This window comes from Dermacentor albipictus, chromosome 6 (assembly GCF_038994185.2).
Source record: "Dermacentor albipictus isolate Rhodes 1998 colony chromosome 6, USDA_Dalb.pri_finalv2, whole genome shotgun sequence".
Lineage (NCBI taxonomy): Eukaryota > Metazoa > Arthropoda > Arachnida > Ixodida > Ixodidae > Dermacentor > Dermacentor albipictus.
In genome coordinates, this window is record NC_091826.1 from 40,984,176 (window position 1) to 40,994,428 (window position 10,253).

Genomic DNA, 10,253 nt, shown 5'->3' on the forward strand with positions numbered 1-10,253 from the left:
AATAGCAGGGAAAACATCCAGTAATTTTACCGGGCAACGCCATAATGCGGCAGCGCCGTACTGCGGTTAACAACGCGGCTGTAGTCTCCAAGATCTGCATTCACTGCAGCAGCATGCACTTTGGAAAAGCACGGCCTTTGATATTCAAATTTGTTATTCAGCGGAAGTCGTAGCTGGGAGGAAGGCATGTATTCAAATACCGATTATTGAGCTTAAGGTGCCTGGGTGTGCTGTCCTTTTCTGCAGCGTAGCTGTTAAGGGCTAGATCCCCTCGGATCGTGCCCGTGTGTAGACACAAGAGGCGGGCGAATATACGGGCGGACACAACACACGTGGGCGGCTATCGAAAATAGTGCGATGCCGGGCCGACCCGTGGTGGATGTGAAGCGGGCGTTAAGTACTCTTCATACGTGCGCCGATCCTGAAGATAGTGGAATGCAGGGCCGACCCGGGCGGAGGTGCAGTTCGCCATTAAGTCGCCACATACAGTTTCGCTGGTCATCCTTCTTTAGAATGGAAGGGCATTGTGATTTTTTAAGCATACATACATACATACATACATACATACATACATACATACATACATACATACATACATACATACATACATACATACATACATACATGCATGCATGCATGCATGCATGCATGCATGCATACATACATACATACATACATACATACATACATACATACATACATACATACATACATACATACATACATACATACATACATACATACATACATACATACATACATACATACATACGAATGCCCCCACACACATGCTTTCATCCCCTGTCTAGCTCTTCTACATGAACGGCTTTTCACACTTCACACAGACAGACAGACAGACAGACAGACAGACAGACAGACAGACAGACAGACAGACAGACAGACAGACAGACAGACAGACAGACAGACAGACAGACAGACAGACAGACAGACAGACAGACAGACAGACAGACAGACAGACAGACAGACAGACAGACAGACAGACAGACAATGAACTTCATTTGATCCTGAGGAGCTTCAGCGGAGGCCCCTATCGGGGACCCGCGGAAGCCGCTGGCTGCGTCCAAGTCGGGGCAGGAATACCGTGATGCTCCGCCCTTTCTCGGGCCCTCTGGATTGCCTCTAGTTGTGTCTGGAGTGATGGGCTCCGAGTGCTTCTTCCCAGTCGGCTTCGCTGGAGAGAGGGCCGTTAGGTAACTCGGGGCATTGCCAGAGCAGGTGCGCTAAGGAACAATATATTTCATTACACTCCGGACATCTCGAATCGACGTCTGTGTAAATACGGCTGAGAAAGCCCAGCGAAGGGACTGAGCCCGTCTGGAGCATTCTAAGTAAAACTGACTGAGACCTGTCTACCTTCGGGTGAGGAAGAGGAAAGGCCATTCTGCTAAGCCGATAGTGAGATGTTATCTCGTGAAAAGTAAGGAGCGGATCGTTCTGCTGGATTTCATCCTGTCCCCATAAGGCCTCCATGCCACCGCGGCGCGTTATATCTCGTGCACGGTCATGGGCAAGCTCGTTGAGGTTAGGTATGTGCTGATGAACGTCCGCACCCATATGGGCGGGAAACCAAGAGATGAAGTGAGTGCCAGGGTTTTTTCTCTTTTCCAGAATGGAGGCAGCCTCGTGGGCTAGGTTACCCGATTCGAAAGCTTTGATGGCCGCTCGTGAGTCGGGGAAAACGTGGTGCGCGAGGGGTCGGTCATGGCCAGGGCTATGGCGACCTGTTCCGCGACTCCACTTGAAGCAAACCTAACCGACGCCGAGGAGCGTAATTTCCCTTTGCCGTCAATGATTGCCAACGCGAACGTGCTAGAGTTGCCCTACTGAGCCGCGTCGACAAAGACAATGGAATCTTGATTCTCGCTGGCCTTCTGTAAAATCGCCCGTGCTCAGGCTTTTCGCCTCCCTACATTGTATTGCAGGTGCATACTCCGAGGGAATGTGCTGACCACAAAGGTTGCCCGTGCCTCCCTGGATAAGGTGATTTTCCGTTCATTGAGTATTCTTGGAGCCATGCAGGCCTAGTCTAGGATGCGTCTCCCTGCCCTGGTTGACGAGAGCCTGACTACCTGAGCGGTCACATAATTTTTTTTTCACTTTGACGCTTCTAATTCTAATGCATTAATTACAGGTTCATGCGAAGGTCTGTCTATACAGTGTTTCTAGGACGTGCCTAGACAATCTAAAATAATTTATTTCTTCGTAGGTCCCCTGCGACCTCTTGGCTTTGCGACCCGTGAAGAAATCTTCGACACGACGAACTTGAGGTGGAGTTCGAATGTACTGGAAAACGCACCTCTGCATACTCTCCTATATCCGTCATCAGTGCGGCGACAAGATTGTGGTGCTCCACAGTAGTTATTTGCGGTCCTCCTTGATTCGCCCCTACCTTCGCAAGCCCTTAACTCTTCACTCATAAGTGTTGTTATACTTCTGCAAGCGAGATTAAATAAGCAACGACAGCAGTTCTATATCAGCAAATTGTATATCAATAAAGATTTAAACAGCCTATGTGAACTTCCTATTTTCTCCCAAATGCACAACCAAGGCCTCTTATATGCGGTCTCCTCACGTTTCCTTTCCTACTACGCAGGAACCTCGCCACATCAGCGCAACCAAAGCCCTCAAAGCTAGCGTAAACCGCATTTCTAGGACATAAAGTAAAAAAAAAGATACAGTATAGCAAAGTAATTTACTGTAGTGGTGCATGGTAAATATAGGTCGGCGCGAATGTTCTGTGCAAATCAACATGCACTGCCCATAACTGAATAAAGAAAGAAAAGTCACCGCCCAAGCACTCCGTACAGATGGTTAACCAAATTATGCAAGGCAGCAGCTCCATCGCTTTCAAAACAAAGAAGGCAAGAAAAAAAAACGTTTGGTTGTTAGGGTGTTTTGTCGGCATCCACGTTCTTTGTACAACTGCTGATTACTGCTGGTAAGGTGTGTGCCCTGGGCCTTTGGAAGAATACCTTTCGTTCGGCTGGAAGTTGCTTGTGTAGAGGTAACAGCGCTGTAGGAATGATAATGCGCGTGCTTCAGCGAAACGAAGTTCTATCGCTGTGGGGACAACCTCCTTCGTCCGCTCCACACATCCGCCGTTACAGAACGCTCCCGTGTGGGAGCTGAAACGTCAGTTAAGAAAAGAAAATTTCACCTTAGTCCGCGTCTGTTTCCTGTTCACGCCATCTTTCTTCATCGTCATTTATATACGCTTACGTCACAGATTTGCAACTGATAAAGACAATAATCTGAATTCTTCCTCGTGCCACCTTGTACTGCAAAGTATGTGAAGGCGAACAATGCGAGCCGATAGCGTATCTCACATGGCAAACTTATTGCTCTCGGTTTTACGTACGATATCCCGTGCTCATGAAGCCGCCTTCCATTTGAATCGTTCTCTCTCTCCCAAATGTGGACTTGGATAGAGATAAGCACATACATGTACAAAAAGCATATCAACACTCAAACACTCCTGCAAATGCACGATCCCGTGAGTACGTATAGAATTCTGGGCTATCTCCTATGACGAGACTGATAATAATTGCTGAATGACGAAACGTGTCGTTCATCAGCAGTCTCCATTTAGAAGTGATATCTCCGCCGACGGTGGTTAGCTTTCCGTAGGAAATCGTAAGACTTCGCACGCATCGCAACATCGCAGAAGATGGGTAAGTGGCTTACCCTCAAACGCGCAGCTGTAAGGCCGGTTTGTTTACCTCGTGCTGTGCGGCATTCGTTATCGTGTACAAGAATGGCTGCTACAACGCGTGTTTGCCGGTTTCATTGTGAAAATACAGAGCTATTACGCGGCCTTCGAAAAACGGTTAAATTTACAAAATTCATTGCTGCACTCGCGGTAAGCGAGACGTATGGGTAAGGGGTGTAGTGATTGGTATGCAATATGTTGAGTTATCTGTCAATCACACACAGCTGCGTATGCAGCCTCGTCAAATCTGTGGCAGTTTCGTTTTTCGGAGCGTGGTTGGGCGTTCTTACCTGATTAGGATTTGCTTAAATCGGAAAGTTTTATCATGTTTTGGCCCTCCTAGCTGGCCATAACTCTAGCTTCTATCTAGGAACTCCTAGCTAGCAGTTCAAGAGCTCTAAATCTTAAGACGGAAGTTCCCCTGATCGAACAGCAGTGCCCATAATCCCAGTCATAGCTTTGCAGCGTCACCGCAGGTGTCTGCTACACATGCACAAATATCTCAATCGCATTTCTATACACTTCTTTTATGATGAAACATTCTTCTAGAAATTATTTTATGGAACTTAGAATTATCTTGTTTTTTGCATGCCAAAACCACGATCTGACTATGAGGCACGCCGTTGTGGGGGACTCCGCAAATTTGGGCCGTCTGGGCATCTTTAACGTGCACCGAAATCTAAGTACCCGGGTGTTTTCGCATGTCGCCCGTATCAAAATGTAACCGCCGTGGCCGGGATTCGGTCCCGCTACCTCGTGCTCAGCAGCCCAACACCATAGCGACTGAGCAACCACGGCGGGTTGAAAACATAGTTACGATGACAGAGCTAAGACGACGGAACGAGTAATGATGGCAGTGATATGAAGGCAATTAAATCAGGACGTCGAAATAATGAGGGTGGCATTACAGCGATGTCGCGTTTGTGTAGCAGCTCACTTCCGTCCACATACTTCTTCTGAAGCCCTGGGCCGCTTCAGCTTGCATTTATGCGGTGCTGGTTTTGCTGGATTTATGCGACCTCGTGCTTAGCAGCCCGACACCACAGATTTTATAGAACTATAGTGGGGACAAGATTAGAGAAAGTTTAAGCTATTTGCGTACTGTTCCTCAAGCCCGAAAAGAAGGAAGAAAAGAAAAAGCGTGATCTACGACCTGTACAAGGCTCAGCATTTATTTATTGATTTATATATCTATTTATTTATTTACATACTTATTTATTTATTTACCTAAAAAAGACATGACATATTTCAGACGTAAGAACTAAATTGGAATGATAATTTGAGTCAGTCCATTCCGCACGGGATGCCTACGATAGTGCACTACATAATAAATAATCAACGTGAGACCTAGTACGAATTCCCACAGCCCCACAGGTAATTTTCTTCCTGAAGTAAAGCGTACTTTAATTAAGAAGAGGGGAGGGGGGGGGGCTTTTTTATGGCGCTTTGACGCTACTCTTATACAACAGTACTTAATAGTACTAATAATTATCAAGGAATCGTACAAACAAGACACAAAAACAAAGCACACGAGCAGTTGTCTCTTGAAAAAAGCACCACAAGGATCCGCAAGAGGAGGGAAAAATGAGCAGGGAAAGGCACACTACAGAAAATCACACAATAAGCAGAATACGTCCACTGTACAAAACAGAGTGGACGGGACCCCCGTATTTGAGAAGTTTCCGACAACTTTGTGATCCTTGCACCGAGTAGAAGAGGCTCAACTTCTTGAAAATAAAAAGTCAGCGTGGTTACAGAAAAAATTGCAATGCTGGAACTTGCTCACTTGCAGAGGCTGACTACTGTTAACTGTCGGTCATTCTTAGAGCAGGTATTAAAGCGGTTTTTTTTCCGAGTAGCGCCCAGAAGCTGGGCATGAAATGCAAGCAAGGATTAGCAGCAACGTGAAAAATATGGAACGTGCGTTCTTTGCTGCCACTTCCTAGGAAACAATTAGCAGTAAACGACGCACGCTCGCTTGAAATTTGCTGCTGGCCATGTCGCTCGCAGGACGGTGGAGACTTTCTCCGGTTATCCTGGCTTTGGCGCGCTTGGACCTCGCGTCAGCGTACTGTCCGGACGCGGCCAGCCTGAAACCATGCACGTGCGACCATTTTGGGATCAACTGTATGCGCGCCAACAGCACGGCTCAGCTGAGACGGGCCTTCGGGAGCGGTAACGCGACGACCCGAGAACACAACGAGCTGTGGATTCAGAAGACTCCCGTCACGTCGTTCCCGAGCGACGTGCTTGGAAACTTCAAGTTCTACGAGGTCCACTTGGAGCGCAACGCCAACCTCAGCTCCTTCACTTTGGACGCTTTCGAGAACTTTAAGCAGCTCCTAAGCGTGCTAAGCGTGTATGGGAACGCCTTGCGGACATTCGAATTTGAAAGGTAAGCAGACGATCATTTTCGATTACTCCATTATTTCTACTAAACAAGAACGGTGTCCTTTGGCAGCTTCTATGCCCATTATAGATGCGGGAAATTGAAACTAGTCTCTATCGTCATCTACTTGATCGAATGTGGAATAAAGTGCCATCGTTCAGGTGTTTGAATACGCGGAAAGGTTGAAGCAAAATATTGGTTTTTGTGTTCCTTTCGTTCACAGTACGTAACTGTGAAACGGTGCAATGAAAGTACGCATGGCAATGATGTGAATTGCACCAACTTCACAAATTAGATCGGATGCCGTTTTCGGTGAGCTATCCAAACCTGTGATTCTCGTGTGCTCATTCTAAAATGATTCGAGGTAATGAAATTGGATATTTCATTGTGCGTTGATGCGTCTTGCGAAGTAAACAGCTGTATTTATGGAGAACAGAAACGCAGCTCCTGCTTGGAAAATTAGGTTTGCGTAACTTGAGCTTGAGCTTGCGTAACTTGAGTTTGCGTAACTTTGCGTAACCAATACAAAATACATTTGTAGTCCACAGCGAGGCCGCATGCCTGTTCCGTATCAGTACTTTCACAGCATCGCCAGTTGTTTCCGTGTTATTTGTAAAAGGCAATTGGGTCCATTTCCCTTCCCGCTCGAGTGGCAGCCGCTTGGATTTTCTTTTTGTCTTCCAGTGCTCAGAAAGCTTACGAGGTGTCCAGAGTATGAGTCACAGTGTGCGCTGTGGGGGCGTTGTACGGATGTGGATGACGATTTAGTGGAACGCGGTCTTGCATGGACCGAGTTCCTATTCCGCCAACTGCCACACTTTGTCCACTCAGACAAACCTTGAGTGGAACGGCTGTACGTCGTCTTGCGGCACCGTGTCCCGAATTCATTGCCGGCTGGGGGCGCCGCTGGGATTCGAAAAGGCTGTGCGTGCTGAGCGTTTCGCGCAGAAACCGTGACTGATTGAGTGAAAACATGAAGGGTGAACGTGGCTGTAAAAGAAAGAAAAAAACATTTTCCCCAATGCCTTTACCTGTAAGAGGTAGCCCATCCCTGGTAGTTGTGACCTAGCAAATCTCTTTGACTTTCATTGGCAGTTGTATCGGTTCGACCGGCCAATGGCTGTCTCCGCTATAATAATCCGGACGATATCATGCACATCAGTGGGCCCTGAAAGCAGGATTTCCGGTAGATAATTGAGGCTCCGTACAATGTACGCTAAGATGTGTCAGCGCTGCAATCAGATTTACTGGTCCATCAGCATTAAGGCAGCTGGTGAGGTGCTTGAGGGAGATGCTGATTGCTTCATTGTTCAGGTTCTTCTTCATTTTCTTTACCTGCCATGTTACGTGTAATTGTTTAGCTATAATCATTTCTTGTCCGTCTGGTCAACGTCGGTTCCTGTCGGCGTTTGATAATCACCACCAATCATCATCCGAGAAGTAAACTTCGCATTCCAACGAAGAACTTGTCAAAGAATCATAACCGCCATTAGACCGCCGCTGCCACTAAGGAACGAGTATTAATGACAGGCGCTAACGCGCATCGTTAGGATAGGTCAAAATAACCAAGAAACCTATCAAGGAGTTTCAATCAATGACCTTTCCAGCACAGCGGGCGCGTGACCAGCATTACTTCAGTGGGAGCGATCACACAATCTTCTAACTCGCTTTTTTACGTGTCTAGAGCACGCTAAGCTCGAATATCAAGCCAGCAAACCAGATGAACAGCAAGCTTTAAGGACAGTGCAAATCAGTCGCCTCATTTTCCCATGTTTGTGCCGTTTGGTTAACAACATCACTCGACAATTGCAGGGTGCAGCAATTCCCGGTGCTGGAGGCTCTCAACATGGGCGACAATCAGCTATCCCGCATCCCGGCGAACGCGTTCCGTAGCACGAGCCTGCGGAAGCTCATGCTGACGGGCAACCCGATAACTCACATTGGTGCGAAGGCGTTCTTCGGCCTGCCCAGTCTCAAGTATCTGCTCCTCAGCCGCACGAGGCTCATGACACTGGGACCGCACTCGCTGTCAATACCGCGCGCTCATCCAGAGCTCAAGGTAAGCAGCTTACAGCAGTGAAAGTAGGATGAGACCAAGAGATGGCCTCTTATCGGCGATCCTATCTCCCTGTTTTGCGGGCCTTCCAAATAAAGTCCCTTCGCTGGAATACCAGCAATTGAAAAAACAGGCTCGCTTTTGAACAGGAATATTTTGTTTTCTTTTCTTTTGGATAATACGGTTATTGTCGCACGGCGTAGTTCTCTTGCGTGTGCACATTACCTCTGCTTTCTTTTACTTCTTTAACTAAAGAGTATGGTAGCGAGTGAGGCGGTTTTCCTGTCCGTTTATTCTGTCTCTCGGCACCATATTTCCGTGCGCTGCTTCGTACGTTGAGGTTACCGGTCACCAACACGCCCGACTGTCAACGCTCCTGTGCCATCGTTTTTCGTAGATTCACGTCGCTGATGGTCGGATCAGCAGCATTCACCCAACCGCCTTCGACTCTACGTCTCCGATTGTGATGAACCTGTCTTCCAACAACCTGACCGTACTGGAAAGGCATCCGTTCGGAGCCCTCGTCAAACGCATGTTACGCAACGGCAGGCGACTGAATAGGCTGCCGCTCCTGGCCATCAGAGGTGACCCCTTCGCATTCGCAGTGGCTTATATTGTCATGGCTCGCTCTGGTCAGTGCATGATTAACTCCGCGCTTCTGCACGTTATCATAAAGCCATAAAGCATGCTTGAAATTTGATAGTATTGGGCTAAAAGACTCTTGCTAAAATGATATTGCGCGACATAAAAACGACACGGACGTGAAAGGCGATCCACTGTCGCGATCATGGGTGCAAGCCTCTTGAGGATCAATGTACGATTGTTTCCCGTGGCAGTACGCAGCTCATCCGTGAGATATCTGAAGCGCAGATGATCACGAAATTGGGTGATGCGTGTGTCAGCTTCCCGTCTCTGGCTCTCACACATAAAGAATTACGTTACTTGGACGCGGCATCACACGACACGTAACCATGTTACATGAATTCGCACTTCATTTCCTTGTAAACGCATGCGCGATCTGCGTTGCCTGCCATGTATAAAATGCAGTGGCACAATAAACTTAGTTGCAAGTTTGCGCTTGGTGTGTCGTCTTCTTTCACGTCCATGTCGTTTTTATGTCGCGCAATATCATTTAAGCAATGGATTACCAACTTGCCCGGAATGCTGCACTCTTGCTACATGTGGTGTGAGATTTTGAAGGACGAACTGATAAAATTATTGAGCTAATCAGAAAAGCAGAAAATTATCTGAGCTATGTAGGCGCACTGTTACAAAATTGAACAGGAACTGTGCGTTGTAGTTATTTCTGCTTAGCGCTCATTGTTGGTTTGTTGCCACGGCCTCACAATAAAACTCATTCCAGCTGTAGCAGGGATCGGTCCTCCAGTTCGACGAGGTGATAAAAAATGTGAATAGAGTAGCACGAAGACATTCTTTATTAAGTTGATCATGCTCATCCGCGGACCAGTATTTGGACAGACAAGCCGTTGTGGTTTTTCTTGAGTGTTCTAAAACCACTATTCGAGTACGCCTTACTACATATCTTGAACGTGAGCTGAACTTTTAAAGCGTTACCCACTCCAGCCCTCACCCTCCGCCTTCCCCCCGCCCTTACTCTTCTACACTTTTTTTCTTTCACAACGCAGGAAATCCCCTGACTTGCCGTGACTGCTCCTACGCGTGGCTCATCCCGTACAGGTTCAACTCGACGATGCAAAGCGTTCTCCGGGGATTCCGGTGTGCTGATGGTTCGGGCTTGTCTACCATAAGCGCTCGAAAAATCGCCTGCAAGTCTTCGTGGAACTACATGAACGTCGGTTAACGCGTCTAAAGCACGCGCATACGTTGCCCTTGAAAATAAAACAAATTCGATGTCAAATCATTCCAGGCTTACATTAAACTCGACCTCCTTGTTTCTTTGCCGTACGCACCGTTCCAGCAAGGAACATTCAAAGCTGCAGCTCCAACACCTGAACAATGAAGAATAAGTTGAAATTAGTAGCGTTCAAGTCTCGAACAGGTGGTTCATGGGCCACACCTTTACGGAGGCAGCAAAAGAGCAACACCCAAATAATCCA

The 10,253-nt window shown here is 47.3% G+C and overlaps 1 protein-coding gene across 1 annotated transcript; it reads left to right on the forward strand.

Annotated features, from left to right (window-relative positions):
- Window positions 1-5,786: 5,786 nt before the first annotated feature.
- On the forward strand, window positions 5,787-10,046 carry LOC135916311 (leucine-rich repeat transmembrane protein FLRT1-like). Its single transcript, XM_065449641.2, has 4 exons — window positions 5,787-6,125; window positions 7,932-8,178; window positions 8,573-8,759; window positions 9,822-10,046. Exons 1-4 carry the CDS (start codon window positions 5,860-5,862, stop codon window positions 9,995-9,997), a joined length of 876 nt encoding a protein of 291 aa, XP_065305713.2. The 5' UTR covers window positions 5,787-5,859; the 3' UTR covers window positions 9,998-10,046.
- Window positions 10,047-10,253: the final 207 nt, after the last annotated feature.

What these genes read in the sequence shown, in the direction of transcription:
- LOC135916311 (XM_065449641.2), top strand. Translation starts at nt 5,860, where the DNA reads ATGCGCGCCAACAGCACGGCTCAGCTGAGACGGGCCTTCGGGAGCGGT. An exon ending in CGGACATTCGAATTTGAAAG is followed by an intron (nt 6,126 to 7,931) that starts GTAAGCAGACGA and finishes CGACAATTGCAG; the next exon opens with GGTGCAGCAATTCCCGGTGC. An exon ending in GCCGCTCCTGGCCATCAGAG is followed by an intron (nt 8,760 to 9,821) that starts GTGACCCCTTCG and finishes TTCACAACGCAG; the next exon opens with GAAATCCCCTGACTTGCCGT.